The 22,835-nt window shown below is 38.0% G+C and overlaps 1 protein-coding gene across 1 annotated transcript in view; it reads left to right on the forward strand.

The window, feature by feature from the left end:
* The first annotated feature begins 304 nt into the window (after positions 1 to 304).
* The window catches only part of gpr39 (G protein-coupled receptor 39), a 48,480-nt gene continuing 25,949 nt past the window's right edge, over positions 305 to 22,835 (forward strand). Inside the window, exon 1 of the mRNA XM_066687792.1 lies at positions 305 to 1,356. Within this exon, the coding sequence (XP_066543889.1) occupies positions 534 to 1,356 (823 nt within the window). The 5' untranslated portion in view covers positions 305 to 533. The remainder of the gene's footprint in view (positions 1,357 to 22,835) is intronic.

The raw sequence follows: 22,835 nt of genomic DNA on the forward strand, positions 1-22,835 counted from the left end.
TGGGATTAATATTTGCTATTTTGTTTTCATACACAATTGCTAGCCAGGTAAGTTCCATCCCTTAATGTATCCAGAAGACCACGAACAAAGCATTTTGACAGAGTTTAAACGTTTAAGTATATTTGAACCCCACCTTTATTTGTGCGAGTTGCACGTCACCCAGAAACACTGCAACACAGCATTCCTTGTGGACTAACTCAGGGTTCATATCTCATTGATGATAACAGAGGTAAACAGGCCTTTTATGGAGCACAGTTTAATATTTAACCGTCCCATCTCCTCAGCAGGAATGAATCAGTTACCTTCCTGTCTGGCAGAGTGCGGTCATTTCTCGAGTTGTGTGTATTGTTTGGGTTTCCTGTAACTGGAACTGGGAATGAATTCATCACAAGTTTCATCAGACTGAAACTGAGCTGCAGTTCTTTTATTTCTCCGTCTTAAAAGGCAGATGCGGGAACTTCACTTCTAACCACTGGGATCTTCAGCTGGGGCATGAATTTGGTCGTCTGCCGATCCTAGATACCGTCAAGAGAATGGACACCAATAAAGAAGACTGTTTGCAATACATGAACCGCGATCTTGTCCATGGGTTTGAGCCAAAACTGACGATCAAGATCCTCCTGACTGTCCTCTATGCTTTCATCTTTCTGGTTGGCATCACCGGGAACAGTATCACAATCAAGGTGACACAGGTGCTCCTGAAAAACGGCTACCTGCAGAAGAGTGTCACAGACCACATGGTGAGCTTGGCATGCTCCGATCTGCTGGTCCTGTTGTTGGGCATGCCCGTTGAGATGTATAGCGTCATCTGGTTCCCCTTCTCCACTGCTTCGGGGAACGCCAGCTGCAAAATATACCACTTTCTCTTTGAAACCTGCAGCTACGCCACCATTTTCAACGTGGCGACGCTGAGTTTCGAACGATACATCGCTATCTGTCACCCTTTCAAGTACAAGTCCCTTTCGGGGTCCAGGACCATCAAACTCATTGTGTCTGTCTGGGTTGCGTCCGTGTTGGTAGCCCTGCCCTTGTTGTTCACCACTGGGATCGAGGACCCCTTGGAGCAAGAGGAAATGATCGATGTGTCTATGGTGCAATTCTGCCCAATGCAGAAATCCAATCGGACCATCTGCACTAACCTCCTGTCCATGTGGACCGTGTACCGGGCCAGTATTTTCAGTGCCTTCATTGTCTACGTCATGGTCCTGGTGAGTGTCACCTTCATGTGTAGGAAGATGATGAAGGTCTTGATGGGAGCAAAGGCTGGGAACAAAAAGCAAAAGGACGTCCAATACCTGCCCAAGCATGAGAGTTCACAGAGCAAAGCGTCGAGGAAGCAGACCATCTTATTCCTAGGTAAGCTCTTCCATACATTTTGGCCTGTGTGTATTTGCATGTAAATGAACCTCATCGTACAATTCAACAGCGTTTGTGTGTTCACTTTGTATGTTGTGTCCATGAACATAACAATGTACATGTGTGTCTGGTAAGTGCCTTTGTAATATATTGTGCTCTATAAACAATTTACAATTAGTTGTCTTGAAGTCCTATCCTCGAGTGTAGCCGTTGTTTGGATTATTTTCTGTTGTTTGTGTTTTTATTGTATAAAGATATATGTGTGTGTATCTATCTATCTACAGTACTATCTTTAATATGGAACTGTTACTGCAAATAGTGTATATTTATCATGTGCTTAGAAATGTCCAATCATATTTACATTTCTAAGCAGACTGCGTCAGTCACATAGAAAATACTGACTCTTTTCATTTTCATTTCAAACTGAACATCTAGCACAATGTAAAAAACACACATTCACACTTTTTAGTTGTTTTGGGTCCTTCGTTGTCATGTTTGACCTTCCAGTAATTCAGTAATTAATCGTGGGATTTTGCTGTGTGGCTCACAATAATGTGATGCCAAGTTAAGTTGAATTGACCATATTTTCCATATGGTGAGCACAACTGTGGTGAAAGAACACAATATAGAAAATCAAATGTTTAACTGTGAAGTGAATTAATATTGTTTACATAGATAGATTGCTTCATTTATCCTATTTTCAGAAAGGCAAAACAGTAGACTTCTCTCAAACTGACAGATTTATTGCTAATAAAAGTGGATATATTGCAAAAATGTAGTTTGTCAAAGCACCACACCTCCACCTGTACCACAACCACAAAGTTTCAGTTTAAAGTGTGCTAGCGATGCTTTAAATATCATACATACTAATGCAGGTGTGTAAACTGCCTATTTTACTAGATATTTTACATTTTCGTTGACAAAGCATGGCTCATTTATATTCTTCCTGACAATTAATGTTATTTGTGTTAGTTTTCATACAGTTTTTAAACATATATATACAGTGCCCTCCAGATTTGTCATAATCCTGAAGACATGTCTCCTGTGTGTGTTACCTTCTTTTATACCCCAGGGAAACAGGAAACCAACAGAAGCCTCTATATCAATGCAGAAGCCTCCATTGCATTTCCAAAGAGCAGAAAGTTGTTGTAGATTTGCTTTTCTATGATTTTATTTAAAGGAATACTTAAAGGTGTGAATAAATGTGACCTTCATGTCTTCTGGAATTAAGTTAATTATTTATGACTCAAATTGGCTTTGCTCTGTCTATATATATATATATATATATATATATATATATATATATGCTGTTATGGGAATTACTTCAAGCTGAATTTCTCTGTACTTTATTATCTAGAGGTAGTTGCATAAATAACTTATAAATATTTCACCAGGGCCAAAAGAAAAAATAATAATATTAAGACTCCCATTATCCAAGAAAAAAGATAGGACTGGAGCTACATTCTGTTAAACTGGGGACCGCTGTGTACCTAGAGTGCAGTTTATTTATTTCCCTGGCTGGAAAAGAGAGACTCGGTTAATGGTGTGGGTAGGGTATTACTTTTGTCAGGGGTTTGATAACTGAAGTGATTTAGTTTTGAAAACAACATCTCTCTTTGGTGTCTGTCTCTGTCAAATCCAGTGCCTGATATGGAATATAAAACATAATAAAAATCAGAATTGCTGCATTTTATGTCGTTTTTGAGCAGAAATTTTCTCCTGCCTCACCATTGTTAACTGATCGTCTTTTGATCACATCATCTAGTTGTTTGCAGTTTTCTAAAACCTATAGGTTTATTAAGTGCTCCAGTTTCTCTCTGACTTTACCACAACACATAAATCGTGAAATTGTTTAAAAGCATTGCTGGCTACATGCCTGTGCTTATTTATTTTTCTTTTATTTTTCATTTCTTGCCCTTCTGATCTGGAGAGTATGTTTCTGGATGATAAAACAATTGCCCTGTGTGTTGTATAAAAACGTGGCTGTCATAGAGTCATATTTGTTAAAAAGAAGAGGACTTATAAATACATACAAGTTTATACATACAGACGGGTGACAAATGAAAGGAAAAACCAACATAAAGTGTCTCAGGAAGGTGTTGGGCACCACGAGCCCCAGAACAGCTTCAATGCTCTTGGCACAGATTGTACGAGTCTCTGGACTCTACTGGAGGGATGAACACCATTCTTCCAAAAGATATTCCCTCATTTGGGGTTTTGATGATGGCGGTGGAGAGCGCTGTCTAACACGTCGGTCCACAATCTCCCATAGGTGTTCAATTGGGTAGAGATCTGGTGACTGTGAAGGCCATAGCATATGATTCACATCATTTTCATACTAATCAAACCATTCAGTGACCCTCGTGCCCTGTGGGTGGGGGCATTGTCATCCTGGAAGAGACCACTCCCATCAGGAGAGAAATGTGTCACCACAGGATAAAGGTGATCTCTCAGAATAACTGTGTAATGATTTGCAGTGACCTTTCCCTCTAAGGGGACAAGTGGACCCAAACCATGCCAGGAAAATGCCCCCCACAGCACAACAAAGCCTCCGGACCCCCTCACTGTAGGGGTCCAGCAGTCAGGCCTGTCCCGTTCTCTTGGTGTCATCATACATCCACTCGCCCACTTGTCCAGAACACGAGCCAGTTGAGCGTCTGTGTCACTGAAGCTCCTGCCATTCGTGCTCCAATAATGATCCCTCTTTCACAGTCACTTAGATCCTTTCCTCTCGCCATCTTGATCCAAAATCGATGTCAGCTGGGCCTGCTCAGCATTTGTATACATGCCACAGAGCATGATAGGATGTTAATTGCTTAATTGTATCATGCAGTACACCTGTTTGGATGCATCTGCATTCATTATATTCCTCCACTCATTTATTCAGGGGTTTCCTTTAATTTGTCACCTGTCTGTATATATCTCATCATCATCAACCTATATGTATTACAACACACTATGTTTCACTTGTAAAATGGCATGTAAAGAGAAAAAATACATATTTGGATTCAGATAACCACATAAACCCATTGTTATGTCTACACAAGTGTCCTTATCCCTGAAGACACCAGTCCCTGCCTAAACACACATCTTGTCGTGTTGTTCTCACACATGCCAACATCGTCTGATTGTTGCTGTTAGCATATTCCTGTCACAATGCATATGAAGCTCAGTATATAAGTACTTGGTTTTACTTTTTTGCCCTGAAGGATCTTTGCTATATATTTTATTTACGACCGTCTTCATTAATATTAAATTGCCATAAGTCTTTCAAAATGATTTATTTGCTGCATTTTCACTTCTAAATTGTTGCAGAGTAGAGATTTTTACTCATTATCAGCCAGGGAGTAAATTAACGAAGTCAACCAGAAAAGAGGCTGCTTGGCATCAGTCAGTGTTGCACCACAATTTGTTTTATGATTGCAATCAAGTTTGTGCTTCAGGGCATTTTCTTATTTATTTTTTATTTTCTGATTTATTATTTTTTAAATATAAACCACAGAGGAGGTCTTCAATGCATTCACTGCTAATCTGTTTTGAATTTGTAGAAAAGCATCTTGTAAATGTGATGCTGGGAGGGCATTAATTGAAATAACTTTAAATTACTTTTGATATCTACTGCGTGGAAAGCAAATATATGTTTCTGACAGGCCGCCTGTGAAAAATCTCATCATTTAAATCATTTGATCACGTCTGTGAGTTTTCTATGTCATACTTGCTTTGAACTCCCTCAGACTGCGGCCTTCAAAACTTTTAGATTGTTTTGACAGAGGTGGATGAATTCCTCTCCTGTCAACACACACGGTTGTTTGTTGTGCACTTGATACTCGATATCACAGCTGATTTCTTCTCTGACTTGAGTTGAGAACCACGACGTTCTCAGAGAGTTCTTGACCTTTGTGTAACTGTTGGTGTGTACCTCTTACAGTGGCATTGCTGCCCTAGATTTTGAAGAGAAAATAGGCCTCCTACATCAGGGAGGGGTCTTCTGGCGTCGTGGGTTTGTGCATTAGACACTTGCAGTTTTTTCCCGATGGAAATTTGAATTCAGTATCAGACACTACAGGCCTTTTACAATAAGGTCATTTCTCAGAAGTCTAAAAAGCAATAATATTAATACACATTTCTGTTCTGGTCTGGTCTGTAAGTAGATTCACATGAGTCAAACTAAAAGTGTATTCACCTGAAAGTGCATGTTATTTAGAACCAAATTAATATTACATTTACCAATGTATTTACATAAATAATTTAAAACTGTTGTGAGTGATTTAATTAATGGTTATCTTCTAATTATTCTAATATTACAAAAGCTACATTTATACTGTTTCACTCAATGTTTGCGTTTTAAAAACAAATTCGAGGGCCCGGGAGAGATTTAATTTTAATAGTATTAATACTTAACCAGATGCCTTGCTGCATTAATACAAACTACATTTTAGAAAAGTATTTTTCAATTTTCCAATTAGAAATACCACCACTTTTGTTACCTTGGAAACAAATACCAGGCAATGCTTTTGTTGTAATAAAAAATGCTTAAAATAAACTGTGAAAAATGAGTGCATTCCGAACATTAGGGACCTTAGAATTAATCTTTATGCTATCGCAAATGTACTCTGAGTGGTTTTTTATTAAAGGAGCAAAAAACAGGCAGAAAAAAATGCATTTACTATAGCGATTCTTCCTGAATATATGGCAAGGCTAGTGAGATGACTAAACATAACCAGCCTTCATAAGATATTTCAGACAAACTGTAAAATACAGAATGATTTATATATTCCACACAAGATTAAGCCAATATATTTGTTTATGGATTGTCATGTCAAGCATGTTTGTGGATTGTAATATATTTTACTACTTGAGCCAAAGTGTCCGACTGAAAAGGGAAACCTGGAGTCGAAATCTACTCGAGCCAAAAGCATGGTTTTTAAAATCCATTTATTTTGAAATGTAAATGAAACCAAAGTATATGTACTGTAATGTGTCGAGGAGATTGGATGCTCATGTAAATATGCTGTAGACTCCTTAGTCATAGAAAATAATGACAGTATTCCCACCCCACCCGTGTGGGATCGTATTTAAAATCAATGCATCTCATGTTTTTTTAATATATTTTTCTGAATGATGTTTGATATCTTCATGTATGAATAAGCATTAGGACAGAAATTACTTTCCTTGATGATACATGTCTCATTTAAAATAATAACACAACCAACAGCATTTCCAAATCAATCCTTCAAAAGGGAAATTGCAGGCTTTAAATACGCATGGGAGACACATTGACAGGACAATGTGCTTCATGGTTTGAGGTGGTTACTGGTCTTCCATTCTGTTGATCAGTTGGGGTTCAACCTATAATTTGTGGTAAAGACATAGAACTTAATGTATTTTTTTAAATGCTTTACAATAATACGCACCAGTTTTACAATACAGACATAAGTCATCTTCAGAGAAATGCCAGCAATCTTTGTAACTGTCACCGTTTGAGCATCAAACAAACACGGAAATCAAATCAAATCAAGAAGATATGTGAGGGGGAAAAAGAACAACCACAGAGAAATCTTCACATACCAAGAGATATTTTTTGTTTTTTATTTTTTGTACAGGACCTCTGATGCATTGTTGCTCATTGTTTTTAAATGAAATAGTGGAAGCTGAGTTTAATTTCAGGTCAACATGGTGAAGGTACACAGAATAAAAACCCAGTGGTATCAATGCAAGAAGAAGCTCCATTATTCAATTCTACATTCCTACATTCTTGACTTGCTGTACCGGTACATTTTGACCCCAGATCAAAAACAAAAATGGGCAACACTGAACTCTGGTTGAGAAATGTTAATACCACTATAAACCTCTCCCTGTAAACCTTAAGACACCTCATACAGATTTCACTACAGATGTGGTACAATTGCATGATTTATTTTCTTTATGAGGACAGTTCTTCTTTCCAGAGCAGTAATGCTAGACCACTGAAGCCAAATGTTTAATTGTTGGTTTTGAAAACATATTGAACAGGTGGTTGAGTCATCCTCTTTGGCACCTGTTTCTTTATTAGAAGATCTACCTTGCTTTATTTGAGTTACAAACTACATTCAGCATAATAACTAAGCTTCTGCATTTCTGCATTAGTGTTTATTATTATTCATTAATTTGTGCATTTATGTATTTATTTTGCCTCTGCCTGTATGCTTTACTGTTTATGTTGTAATGTCTGCACTTTACTCTGCTAGTGTTTCAAAATATCCACAGGTGTGCAAAGACAATCAGTAGGGAACTGCTGGGTAACCCGCGAAGCACAAGGTCAACAACCGAAAGGGTATTGAAACTCAGACGCCTGTGTCACACACGAATGAGGTCAGGTCTGCCTCTGTTTCACTTTTTTTTAAGCCTGTACTTCCCTGAATTTCCCTTTTTTCCCCTTCACCCTCATGTTCGGGAGCACAGGTTTATGTCTGTTACCTCCAGGTGAAACGATTGGAAGCATAAAGATGCATTCAGAACACTCTCATCTAAGAGTACTTGGTCTAGAGTTGCATAAAGAATCGTCAAGGCTGTATAATATCCCTAATACTGTCCAACAGGTCTCTTGCCAAGACAAGCAAACCACCACCATTAGACACGAACCTTCACGCTTTCCTTCTCACCCCATGTTCGGCCACCTGGGACTGACTTCACAATGAGCCGCTGGGGCTGCAATTTGTGCTCTCTGAGTAATTGCACATTTGAAATGGGTTAATATATTGGAGGCCCTGTAACATAAATTAAAATGATGTATTGAGAGGGGAAGAAAAGGACAACGGGCGTGCAATTGTAATAGGTCTGTAGTCGGCTTCGGTATTCATCCCTGCTCTCAAACTTTATTTCACGCTTTGGTGTAGGTTGTAAATTAAGAGTCACAGCCACCACCGACAGCAGCAAATGTGGATGTTTTGATTAAAATCACATATTGTGTAAGAAATTAGGTAAACAAACTCATAATGTGAGTTTTAAATCTACACTCGAAGATCTCAACTCTGCCGGAAAGAGGTGTTACAGAAGAAAATAAGTCAATCCATCCTTCAGCCCCACGTCCTCATTTCCCTGTTAGATCTGCATTTCTGGCTCTCCTCCAAGAAACTGCAAAAATAAACCTGCAATCCCACTATTTACCACGAATAAATAGCCCCCTATTTATATTCATTCATTTACATTTTTAGAGGTCTCTAAAGCAGGATGATTAATATTGTGACAGTGCTGTAATTTATTTAATGTAACATTTGAATAATTAGCCGGCAGCTCATGCAGAGAGCATGCAATTTTTTTACTGCAGAAGGAGACACCAGTTTTCTCCTTCACATGGGAGAGGCTATGCATTTCTAATCGCAGGCGGTCTTCGCCATGTGCATATTCAGCACAGGAGTAAACTATCCGTCCTTATTGCGGAGTCTTGATGCCTTTAGAAATGTGGATATCAGCGCCCTCCCCTTCACAATAATGGATATGTTTTTAAAATATGTAATATATGAATACCACGGGATGAACACATGAATATGTCATGCACTTCATCTGAGTTCTGAGTTAATCACATGTGTAACAGGGAGATAGGTTAGATAGTTAGGGTCAGATGATATTCATGAGTATTGGTGTTTAAATCCTGTGGTATTCATAGACACCACCTTATTATAAAGTGTTACACAATTTCCATAAGGGAAACTATTTTTTATTATTTTGTTTTCGTATTTAAATCTCTCAGTATCCATTCAATAACTTCCTTTGTCCATCTTTGATCTGTTCTTCTTGCAGTGTGTTTGTCCGGCCCACTGCCATTTGAACATTTTCAATCCTTCAATGATGTCACATATTGTAGTTTGAGAGAGAGAGAGATGGAAGGGAGATATACTTACCTATATGTCAGCAGCCATGTGTAGCTCAGATTCACAGATACATTATGAGACTTAATTCGATTATGAGACTCATAGCTGTCCGCTCCCCTGTAGTATTTTAATTAACATTTGAAATTGGTTTCAGTGAGAATCGGGAAGGCTGGATATGCACAGCTAACCTAATGACAAATCTGCTGCCGTGGCGGCTAATTCCCCTAAACAGGTTAAGGGTTACATGATATAATGTTTGACAGTTTAAAATGCACTAAATTAAATTGATGATATGTTGAAGAAAATGTCATGGGAAGTAAAATGAACGATGTACGATCACACTTTAAACTCTTAACTATACATTGTAGCCTTCTAATTGCTGTAATTGCTCTGGTCATTAATACAGTATTGTATGTATATTTGTAATTGAAGGGAGCAAATACTAATGATGTAAATGGTTGCCAATTAACTCTATTTCAAAAGTGTTTGATACAACAGTCATTACACAATAGACAGAGAAATTGACAAACTGAACTTTATGGTTTGGTGGCAAACAAATTATATTTCCTTGACGAATTTCAGTAGATCTTTCATTATTACTTTGGCAGCATTTGATTTAGTAATAAGCATCATTTGTTCAATCTTAGGATATAATAATGGAGCAGGTTTCCATTGACTTATAGGAAGGAATTATATTCACTACAGACTGATAACTTCCGTAGTCACTATTATGGTAAGTCCTTAAATACTAGTGTACTTACCTGCCCCTCCATCCCCGACTCCTTAATGTGGCTAAAATAACATGTACCCAACATCAAATAGAAAACAAGATTAAAAGAAAGGATTAAATGGAACAGCAAATGATGAAAACACATCCAATCATGTTCCTCCTAAATCTATAATTATGAAACGAGGATAAGTAATCATTAGGCCATGCTTTGAAACAGCACTTACCTCTTCATGCTTGATTTTCACTTGATATACACTCATAACACAGAGAACGGTTGTTATTAGGGGTTTGCGGCCTGATCAATGAGGATATAGCCAGAAAAATGTGGCTGTATTACGTAGCAGTGGATTAATGCACAGCTGAGGATGACTTTGTGAAAGACACAGGGCTGTATTAAATCAAAACTTTGAGCCAAAAGCTAATCGCAAACTACAAAAACTGTGCATCCAAAAAATTGATTATAAAGCCGCCACTGAGTACAGTTTTGTAGTTTTGTATTGGCGGGAGAGTCAAAGTTTTGATTTAATCCCACATTTGAACAAGTTGGCAAATTTGAATCCTAGTTCCATTAAAACAAAGGAAGTGGTCTATAACTTTCTGCACAGAGAACAATAAAGTACTCCCCCAGCCTTTACATGAGATCAGAGTTTGCATTTTATGATGCTGACTGCTTTAGGCTTTTCTTATTTGGTGTTCTTGGCGAATGAGCTCCCCTGATAGATCCTAATATGTTCTTGAATATTAACCATTGCACATTACACCAAGGGTATTTCCCCAGCCTTCATAACCAGCGTATATCTATTGCATTTTAATCTTATTTATATAAAACTCCTAGACAAAAACTTGGGTCGAGTATAAATATGTTGTTATTACCTGTCATATTTAATGGAATGGAATAAAGTAGAAAAACAACACATTGTTGTAAGAGAGGGATTTTATGTGCCACGAAACCTGAGAGCTCATTTTTTCCATAACATTAACTCACATCAAGTTTTCTGTCTTTAATATTTTCTACTCACTGCACAAATTCCTCTTCTGACTCCTGGATTCTGTTTTTATCTTGGTTAACACCACACATCTCAACTTGCACATCTCAAGAATCAGTATTTTTAACAGACAGTAGACAGGAAAGGGTGAAGATTTAAATGCATAATTCAGCAAGGGAGCTCCCCATATGCAGAATGCTTAAGGATGCGTGAAACGATTGGTTAATTGATTACTTCAAATATGCTCACACTTGTAACGAGAGAGTAGCACTGCAGTTCTCAGTACTTAATCAAGGTGTTTTTGTGTGCCTAGGGTTGAAGACTAGTACATAGCTTATAGTCAAGTGCCACCGGTATTTACCTCTGTAAGAAGTTAACAGGAAAAGAAAGCTCTGAAAACTAAAGAACATCTCAAAATATTGATACATTATATAGGATGTGTTGCATGTGTTGCGTACTGATCCTTGTTAATAACACACCGGCTTCCAACTTATATATATATATATATATATATATATATATGGGGGACAGTGTCCTGCCTAAATGCTAGATATATTCTCTCTATATCACTGGTGCAGCAAGACTGAGTAAATTATGTGCTTTTCAGCTTTGTGTATTTCTCTGGGTTGGCCAAGTTTAGTCCAGTGTCAGTGTAGAATAAACACAACTCACAACCATGTCGAGGTCAAATGACAATGAAGTATGTGATAAAGTTTGGTGTACCTCACTGACGTCATGTGGTTGGCCAGCGACCAAAGGGAGTATTCCTCTATATGATAGTATGTCCTTTAGAAAAACTTAAGACGAATCTTCCCGACTGGCCGTCTCCGATTGTTGAATGAACTACGTTGGTGTTATTCTAATGATTCGGGTCCTGAGTGTTCCTTGTCCCCCTATCTCTTGAGGCAGGGATTTGCATCTTTAGCAGAAAATGTTGTTTGCTCATGGTGGTTTGCTCAATTCCAATGCCAGGTCTCCTGTGGTTAAAAACACACAAATCTTATTGTGTGGCTGCTCTCTCTGTCTGTGGGGGAGTCATTTGACACTGAGCTGCCAAAGCAGTGTCACTCCTGCAGATGTGACATCATCGTGAATCAGAGTCGCGGTGGGGAGACACCCTACAGAGAGGGGGTGAAATAACACACATGGTTAGGATATTTTATTTATAATAAAGATTCTGACAAGAGGTCATGGCAAAACGTATTGTTGTGCTTGATTTAGGGCTGGATTCAAATACAATAAAATGTTAGCACATTAAATCAAATCAATGAAACAACAACCAACAAAAAACAGTGTTTTTTGCGCAACACTGCCATGGCCTGGGCACATTCTCACTGTGTTAAAACAACAACAACAACAGCAACAAAAAACCTGCTAATGCTCTCCCAGCTTTTTTTTAGACAACTCTGAAGCTGTCTAAAACCCCCTAATGATGTGACTCCTGGCGTTCATACAAAACTAGAAACATCGGATGTGCACAGAGAGTAAATATGTTAATTCTGCATCCTAGTAAGCAAGCCAACTTTGTCCCAGCTTTGGCCTAACATGGCACGTGATGTTGGGCATCCCAGGATTTGCACAATGTCATTTTGATCGTCAGCCCAAGTTGGCTGAACCTTCAGCAGCAAATGAGAATACTATTTTTTGCATTGTTTAAATATATTATTTGCACATTTATGAAACATTTTAAATCACCCTCCGGAATACAACCAAGTCAAATTAAATCCTGTGGGTATCCTTACAACTAATCACAGGTGTTTCATTTCATATTGATTGGTTTATACGAACCCATAAAGGTTATTTGAATGATGGTTAATAGCTGTATTTATAACACAGTTATTGGTTGTTATTCATTATCTATTAATGTTATGTAAATTGTTTATTAGCACCTAAGGATGTAACCTTATTAAAAAATATTACCACTTCACTTTCCATTTCTATGATCAAAGTTCGGCAACAAAAATATTAATAAAGTCTGGTCTATCCTTTGGGGATCTGTGCAGGGAATCTTTTCAATTATATTTTAATAGGTTTCAATAGAAAGAGCGGACCTCCTTTGAGAATAAATTATACTTTTAAAATTATGCAGTGGTCTTGCCTTTCCATTCTGTGAAGGCTTAGATGGCTCTTTTAAGCACCTGCTCAAAGTGGGGTTCCCTGCAGGCTGACAAATGTCCTCTGGGTATAATTTTTGCTGAAGACTCAAACATGTCTAAACAAAATCTGGTGATCACATCTGACAGTTTCATATAGCTGTAGTTGTTAAGACATGTGTATAAATTACTGTCATGGAATAAATACACATCTAGTTAATATCACACATGTGGACGCGTTACCAGGTTTATTTTATCTTTCTCTCACCTTGTTATTATCAAGCTTCCTAATTAAAGCAATGCTGAGGCAACACTCACTGGTATAATTGGTTTGTTTACTGGATATTGAAATATATCAGTCATTCAGTGTATTAATAAGGAACTACAATCAGTCAAATTAGACCTAAATTAATTCAGAAATTGTACCAATATTGTTCAGTGAAATTGGCAATAGATACACTAAATTATTTTGTTATATACATTTGTCCTCTTTCTGTCTACAGGAGGAACATGTATTTTTTACTTAAGCAGAAACCCTGCATGTATTTTTATATTGTGTATCTTTGCAGGATGTTTACATGGAGAGAATGTTAATATTTAATTTCAGCTTGTTCTCTCGCTGTGCATTCTAGAATTGAATGAGCCTTATTTACTTGGCCGTTACTGCTGTTCACATTCAAATTCAGTTCAGTTGATTGTCATTTTTTCAGGGTAGAAATTTGTCTTCAGTGTCAATGGCGTACAACACAACAACACACCACAAAAAATACAACAATAATTAAACAAACAGAAAATGTATCATTATATGTGTGTGTGTTTTCTAAATACTCTGAACCATTGAGATACCCTACAATGCATTAATACAAAATGTAAAGCTTTTAAGAGAACTTAGGAATACATCCACTAATTTGCTACCTTTCTACGGCAGCAAAATGCTCTTTTATAAATGTTCAGTCTCTGAATATTTCTGAACGAAATAGGAATTCTGCAGCTGAAATAATTGCCAATTAAACCGTTCTGCGCCCCAAATTCGTTTTCAAGGGTCGTGACGTTTCACTTTTTTTTGCTCCGCTTCATTGAACTATTAATGTATTGGGTTGGTATGAAATGCAAAATGTTCTGCTTATGTAATAGAAAGCCGTGCACAGAAGATATCAGGAGCATAATTACAAAACAGAAGGTGCTCTATAGGAGACATTACCTCGTTTTGTTTGTTGTTTGTGCCTTTTAAGACGCTTCAGTAAATACATGCATTGAACATTTTGATGATCTTGTGTGTGTTTGACTGCTGAAACCTTCCCGTCCCTGCAGTGCAGATGAAGCAGATGATATGGTCTAGGTGGAAATGTTTCTCTGCATTCATCCAGCAGGTGGCAAGGTGCTCTCATTTGCAGACCTACAGCTATGTACCTTTAGGACAGGAAAATCAAATGGCAAGGAAACACACACAACTTTTGGGCTCCCTTTTGTTCGGAATGAGATGTGCATTTGGCAAAACAAGTTCCTGTTGTTTTGAAAGCGTGTATGTCATTGAAATAAACTCTTATATACTGCAAAATGTCCTGCAGCTCCATGTTTTAAATGTAAAATATGACTTAAACCGTGATGGAGGAATATTCAACACGTTATCGTCAGTATTGAGAGTGTGCTGTTCGCAGCCAGCAGCCCAGCTTGTAAACATTATAAATCTAGAGCAGTAAGATGAAATGTCTTTGCCCCTGGCTTATTTTAATCATGCCAGCTTGCCTGCTGTCTTCTCGAAATTTAATTTTTAAAATCATTTTCTTGGAGCGATTTTATGAGAATGGAACTATGGGGGGGAAATACATAAGAGAAAGAAAGAAAGAAAGAAAGAAAGAAAGAAAGAAAGAAAGAAAGAAAGAAAGAAAGAAAGAAAGACAGAAAGAACTCAGAAGAAACTAAAATCTGCCCATAGTACAAACTATGCAAAGTTTGTTAGTTTGTTGACACAGGAGCCTACTTGAACTAAAACAATGCTCATTCCTGTCAAATTTATTTTGTAGAACTAAATTAGCCAGTTTGGGAAAGGAGCTATAAAAATGTATTGGAGTTAGTGGACCATAGATTAATTAATCCCCTGAGTGGAATTTAAAGGGGTTTTAATTCCCCTGTGCCCTTCAGAGCTCATATTAAACTTCAACTTTGCATGTGTAATCAAGTGAATGGCAATTTATAGTCCACACACATTATATTTAACTGTATCATGTAGTCAAATAAGTTTCCCACATGAAGAAGAAATTTTGTTCTGATCAATTTAGTTATTGTACTTCTCAAAAAGTTGATCTAAATCTAATAATAACCCTTTATTAGTAGAATACTTTTTAAAATAAATAAATAGAGCAGTGCAATGTAATTTAATCAAGAGCAGCGATTAATTATGTCTGTGTGATTCAAACTAATTGGGTTCCGTTCTGCAATATCCAATTTCAGACCAAGATTGAATTGCCCTATCAATACTTTTGTTTTACATGCAGCGAATAGTTGTGAAATTAATTTTAAGTTTGTTTTCTGCCTTTAGCTTTCCACCTGTGCCCTTTCCCTCTCCATTAACATAAATCATTCATGCGCCCACCCACACAGTGCTACCTCCATCTCTTGACACAAGCGCACATGGAGGTTCGACAGCTTTAAATCGTACTCCTAGACCGGGCATAAAATACATACAAACATTAGAGAAATCAATAGGCCTGGTGATTTATCTCTCCAAAACTCGGTCGTGGTTCAGTGTTTTAAGGTTAGCTGCAGAGGCCGGTATTTAAATAGGTGGCGAGTTACACGGAAGTGGTGACTAATGAGAGAATCGCTTTTAAATGGAGACAATTATACATCCAACAGATTCTTAAAATCATAGTAAGAGGAATACACATATGTGTTTTACTGTGTACTTTTTTCACTTGACTTTTGCTCATTTTTGTTTAGGTGTGCCATATCTTTAAGTCATGGCATGCTGTTTATTTGTATTTCCTCACTATACAAGGACTTTAACAGCAGATGTGACACCGAGGGTATTGACACGGGTTGTTGTGATGTCATGTTAGCAGTGGACAATGGACAGAAAGGACAGTGTGGGTTCTGTCACCTGGTTCATATGCAGCTGCTCTTGTGTCAGTCACTTGGTCAATAGATGAAAGAGACAACGTTTTTCCAGGGTAACTCTCAGCATTACTGTCATGGAGCTTTTGTTTGATTGGTCCTTGCCAAAGTCCCTTGATCTCTGAAATCTGTGAAACCTCCAGAAGACAGAATGGTTCAAACAGACTGCAACCTCTTCCCTGGAGGGATGTTAACTTTCCGGTCAGCAAATATCATAAATTTGGGTGAGAGTAGGTTTATATATATATATATATATATATATATATATATATATATATATATGCTAAAATAGTTTATATCTGCCTACTAAATCAGCCCTACCTCACTGAAATAACATTTAAACTCAGTTTGAGCAATTTCACCAATGCAGAGCGAGGTTTATGAGTAAATAGATTTTACAGAATAGAATAGAAAACATATACCTATATATTCTGTATTACAAGATATTATGGATATATGCATCAGGGGTCAGAGACATTGTCTTCTGCTAACCCATATTTTAAAATATTCCTCTAATTTGTTGAGTGTCAGTCTTCTAAATCCTACAAAATTAAAATGAATTGGATGTTCTAATTGCATTCTCAGCTGGTCAACATTCTATGTAAACATTGTTTTAACCATCAAAATATTCTGAATTGGTCAAAACAAAGGTTTAATTTATTAATAACTAGTTATTATAAAACCTGACATACATCCTGATGTGAATAGAAAGACATCTTGGTGATTCTTCCTAAAATAACATACATTTCTACAAATCAGTTTTCAGTGTTCAGGATTAGACTCTGTCCAGTATTTTTCCTGTTTTACAGAGCAATGCTTCCAAACCACAATTCAAACTGGCAAGAATAAATGTTTTGAATGTTTGCTTATCAAAGAGTGAAACAGGATTCAGGGGTAACAATGAAAAAGAAAAACAAGGCTATAACCAAGATGAGATTGTGTGGATAACAGCGAATATATCAGACGCCCGGAGGTGCTGGGATGACCAGATGTTCATTAGTCTGAGGTTTATCGCATCCAATTCATTGATGACTGTAGGATATACACACACTTCCTCTGAGTCACACTATTGAGAAAAGAAGAGTAGAGCTGGCAGGAGCAGGAAAAATGAAAAGAAGACAAAAGGAGAAATAGAAAGGAGGGGGGCTTTGTTCGTGTTTTTGTTGTTTGTGTTTTTGCTTTTGAACAGATTGAATGTGTGGCGCACAATTGATTTCCAAGTCTCTAAAGAAACAACTGAATCCTGCCAATCTGCTCTTACAAACCTGTAGACACTCTTAGTGTCATTCTCTACACACCACTCTTTCAAACTTTTATCATGACGGGTTTTGCCTTTCAGATGCCACAAAGCGACGGGGATAATAATGCATTGTTTCCATCTGTCAGTGTGATTCGGTCTCTAAATGAATTAATCACTCGGGCATCATTTTAGTTTCCGCAATCAATTGTTCAGATGTCACACTTCAATGAAAACTGTTTAATAAAACATCCCCCCCATACACACACACACATACACACACTAACGACTACTGTAAATTAACAACAGGGCTGATTTGTTTTGTTTTATTCCTGCATTTGCCCTTTCTGTCTTATTTTATTTTTATGTTGGGGGTGGGTTCACTCCAAAACTTGTGGCTAAGGTCAAATGTCAGTCTTTCCCTGAATAATTCAATCAGCTTGTCTACATGTCTCTCTCTCTCTTAGTTTCTATGAAGTTTCCAGGATGTCGAGAGCGATGTTAAAGATATGAATCTTTCATGATGGTCCGACAACCCACAGGTCAACTAGACTAGTAACCACATATCAATAGCAGTGTGCGAAGGGTTACCCGTGGAATGCAACAACACAACCCAGAGCCCCAAGCCGCGGGAAAAATGTGGGCTTAGAAGGTAGCAATCTGAACAACGTGTGTTCATGTATTTCAATCCCTTCAGATTTCACAGCAGTGGAATATCGCCTGTGGTCCTGATTTAGATTTGTACTATTATTTATGTATTTGTTTGTTGGTTGGTTTATTCATTTATTTATAATTATATAAGAGTGTTTTGGGATGTGTTCCACATGCAAGGTGTTCACAGTTGATACTACTCCGCACACTCGAGCCGGGCAACTAGAAATGTACCCCGTGACAAGTTATTAAACTTTCATTGTGTCAGCTTTGATTTTTAATTTTATGGCTCTGACAGACAATCAAGGTTTTTTAATAGTTTGGGGCCGCAGGGACAGCATTTGAAAAACAAGGAGGACCTTATCATAACGTGCTATTAATGAACAATTATTATACAACTCTAAAGAGCCGAGTGAACAGACGAGAGCTTGTCAGGCAGTTCCCTCGTCCTGGGTTCGTAATGAAGCCCCAGGAGAGGTGAGATCTAACAAAGAAGACAGGAAAGCAGGGGGAATAAACTGTGTTTCTCCCTCTGCTATATTACTCAACAGAAAATTATTTGTAATTAAAACAAAACAACAGAATAAACTCTAATATCAACGAGTCCTTATGAACCTTTGCAAAGGAGCAGATTTGAGAGTGAGAACAACTGCTATTAAGAAAATAATGGCACATAACTCCAACGTTGGATGTCTGAGAGAAATATGAAAGAAAGAATTAATGAGTATATCCGCTTCGTGAATCTTATCATAACATGTTGGGGCAATGTAGTGTAAAGGCCTTAATGTTGGCATTAAAATGTTATTTTCAAGTTTGATTAATATCTCTACATTAATTTGTTTATTTCATTATTTTCCAATCAGCCGAAATGAGAAACAGACTCATCCCAAAGCTGTTAAAGCAATAGTGTAATAATAGACTCTGACGCTGAGAGGTAGCCAGTGCATGAACGCAGGAAATCGATGGGAGGCCGCAAGTCCGGCGTTATTGGAAAAGGTGGAAGAAACACGACGTCCCGGGGGAGAATACATTTATAATACATTCGCCAAACTTCACCCTGCGATAGATTTCCGAGGAGGGTTGATAAATCTCAGTGGCTGTGATTGAACGTCTCTGTTATATACATATTGGCATGGCCGAGCACACGCACCCTTTGTGCTGAGATTGTAGAAGGATAGGGATGCGATCACCGATCAGCTCATCTCAAAGAAAATTGCTCCGCCGTTAGCAGCTTATCTGGCTCCAACACCATTTGAATACGTTGTCTTTACTTCTGCTTGTGTCAGTATCGGCTGGGCATCCATTGTAAAATCCAAGCTCATTTAATCAACACTCACTCTCGTTTGTGTAATCAGTGACATGGCTCTCCGTTGAATACATTTGAGACTTTCTGCTTTGCTGCCGTCCCTGTTTTTCTTTCCAGAGACCACTATATTCTGTTGTATAATTTCAGGCCAGACAGGACCAATGGGGTTGGTTAATTAATAGATTTGAACAGGAATGTTAGTCAAGTATATGACTCTTAAAGACTGGCATTGATAATGGTTTAAAAGAGACGGGAAAGAAACTCATTATCGTGACCATACTAAACATAAAGCATCTCAGTAGCGTTTCTCAGTAGGTGATCTCAGATTCACAACAGTGCAGGAGACAGAGAGTAACTATTGACTTTTGTAACCTGTTTATCTGTATCTCTATCCATTTATGATTTGTCATGGGCAGATTTCACAACGCTGGAGAGTGTTTTTCTTCTTGTTTTTTGTTCTTAAAAGACTGAACTCTTGCATCTTTTGCTTTATATTTGTAAATGGTGGCATTTTTGACATTCTGTGCACTCTGAGAGCTTTTGTCTTATAGTGCTGCCTCAATAAAGCAACAATATGCAGGGAACCAGCTAATTAATATCTAATTCTCATGTCTGGAGACAGCCAAGTATATAAATGTGATTATTTTGCAAAGCTCCATATGTCTTTTGCCTTATAAAATGTTAGCTCCTGTCTGTGACCTTAAATGAACAAGCCATGCTTATGTAAAGCGACTCACAAATATCAATATTAATTTCCTCAGTTGATCCAATGCCCAAATAAGGTGTAGGGATACCATTTTATTTGGGTATAATCAAAAATATTGACCTATAGTTTTAATGATTGGCAAAAGAAAAACAAAAATATTTTATAGGCTACTACATTTGTATTATTCGTTTTTACCTAAGAAAGAAACCTGGAAAGTGCCGGAGTGGGTTCTGCCCGTTGTGTGTGTTAATACATTCCCAAAGACCTGTACAGAGTTTGCACTTGACAAAGCTCGAATTGGTTTGGTGACAGTTTGATTTATGACGCTTGTATATTTTCATTCTGATTAAGTTCTCGAGCTGTAAGAAACTAAATGGGTTAAACGCTGATGTATTTATTAAATATCAAACCTGATAGGGATACTGTTATTGCTGCTGGACTGTGATGCATTCCTTTTCTCCGAGAGCGCTATTAAAGCCAGACGCGGCAGATTTGTGTAATAAACAATCATTGTGATTGTGACTTTCTGTATTGCTTTTCGGTTTGTTTGCGTTTTAAAATCTGTGTTTTTGGTTCTGTGTTTAAAAAGAGATGTCATTCTAGATACCGGTGCTTAGCTGGACACCTTTACTGTATTACTGTAAACAATTTTTGGTCAGTCAGGTAAAAATGTGGACTTATATACAGTGAGGGAAAAAAGTATTTGATCCCCTGCTGATTTTGTACGTTTGCCCACTGACAAAGAAATGATCAGTCTATAATTTTAATGGTAGGTGTATTTTAACAGTGAGAGACAATAACAACAAAAAAATCCAGAAAAATGCATTTCAAAAAAGTTATAAATTGATTTGCATGTTAATGAGGGAAATAAGTATTTGACCCCTTCGACTTAGTACTTGGTGGCAAAACCCTTGTTGGTAATCACAGAGGTCAGACATTTCTTGTAGTTGGCCACCAGGTTTGCACACATCTCAGGAGGGATTTTGTCCCACTCCTCTTTGCAGATCCTCTCCAAGTCATTAAGGTTTCGAGGCTGACGTTTGGCAACTCGAACCTTCAGCTCCCTCCACAGATTTTCTATGGGATTAAAGTCTGGAGACTGGCTAGGCCACTCCAGGACCTTAATGTGCTTCTTCTTGAGCCCCTCCTTTGTTGCCTTGGCTGTGTGTTTTGGGTCATTGTCATGCTGGAATACCCATCCACGACCCATTTTCAATGCCCTGGCTGAGGGAAGGAGGTTCTCACCCAAGATTTGACGGTACATGGCCCCGTCCATCGTCCCTTTGATGCAGTGCAGTTGTTCTGTCCCCTTAGCAGAAAAACACCCCCAAAGCATAATGTTTCCACCTCCATGTTTGACGGTGGGGATGGTGTTCTTGGGGTCATTCCTCCTCCTCCAAACACGGTGAGTTGAGTTGATGCCAAAGAGCTCGATTTTGGTCTCATCTGACCACAACACTTTCACCCAGTTCTCCTCTGAATCATTCAGATGTTGGCAAACTTCAGACGGGCCTGTACATGTGCTTTCTTGAGCAGGGGGACCTTGCGGGCGCTGCAGGATTTCAGTCCTTCACGGCGTAGTGTGTTACCAATTGTTTTCTTGGTGACTATGGTCCCAGCTGCCTTGAGATCATTAACAAGATCCTCCCGTGTAGTTCTGGGCTGATTCCTCACCGTTCTCATGATCATTGAAACTCCACGAGGTGAGATCTTGCATGGAGCCCCAGACCGAGGGAGACTAACAGTTATTTTGTGTTTCTTCCATTTGCGAATAATCGCACCAACTGTTGTCACCTTCTCACCAAGCTGCTTGGCGATGGTCTTGTAGCCCATTTCAGCCTTGTGTAGGTCTACAATCTTGTCCCTGACATCCTTGGACAGCTCTTTGGTCTTGGCCAAGGTGGAGAGTTTGGAATCTGATTGATTGATTGCTTCTGTGGACAGGTGTCTTTTATACAGGTAACGAGCTGAGATTAGAAGCACTCCCTTTAAGAGAGTGCTCCTAATCTCAGCTCGTTACCTGTATAAAAGACACCTGGGAGCCAGAAATATTGCTGATTGAAAGGGGATCAAATACTTATTTCCCTCATTAACATGCAAATCAATTCATAACTTTTTTGAAATGCGTTTTTCTGGATTTTTTTGTTGTTATACTGTCTCACTGTTAAAATACACCTACCATTAAAATTATAGACTGATCATTTCTTTGTCAGTGGGCAAACGTCTACAAAATCAGCAGGGGATCAAATACTTTTTTCCCTCACTGTATATGTATTTTGTGATAATTTAGATCAAATGTTTTGCATGTTAGATTTGACATCCTTATAAGTCTTAAGACATGCTTTGTGGCGTCCATTTCTGAGCTTGGACTGAAACCTCGGAATACAAAACCTTTACTTTTATTACTCTTATGTAATAAAATGGTTCTTTCAAAAGCCCTCATTTATCTTATTCTTATATTCCTATTCCCATTCTCATTCTTATTTTGCTGTAGTTAGGTGAATGCAAAATCTTGGACTAACTAACCATATTTATTTCCCTCCTCCTGCAGTACAATTGTGCATCTAACATTAAAACAGGAACAAGTGTAGGAGTTTAACTGAATGTTGCATCTTTGTCATCCCACTCCTGTCCCAGCCTCCATAAACCATCATTATGGCTTTCCATAGTTTGTGTCCCATTTTAATCAGTATAAAACGACTGGTCATTTCACCGAGGTTTCTCCACAACATTATTGCGATTAATACAGACTCTTAATCTTCTTTGTTCTTCTGGGGTGTGATGTATTTAGTGTCACCGGCGGCTT

This window comes from Amia ocellicauda, chromosome 16 (genome assembly GCF_036373705.1).
Source record: "Amia ocellicauda isolate fAmiCal2 chromosome 16, fAmiCal2.hap1, whole genome shotgun sequence".
Classification (NCBI taxonomy): Eukaryota; Metazoa; Chordata; class Actinopteri; order Amiiformes; family Amiidae; genus Amia; species Amia ocellicauda.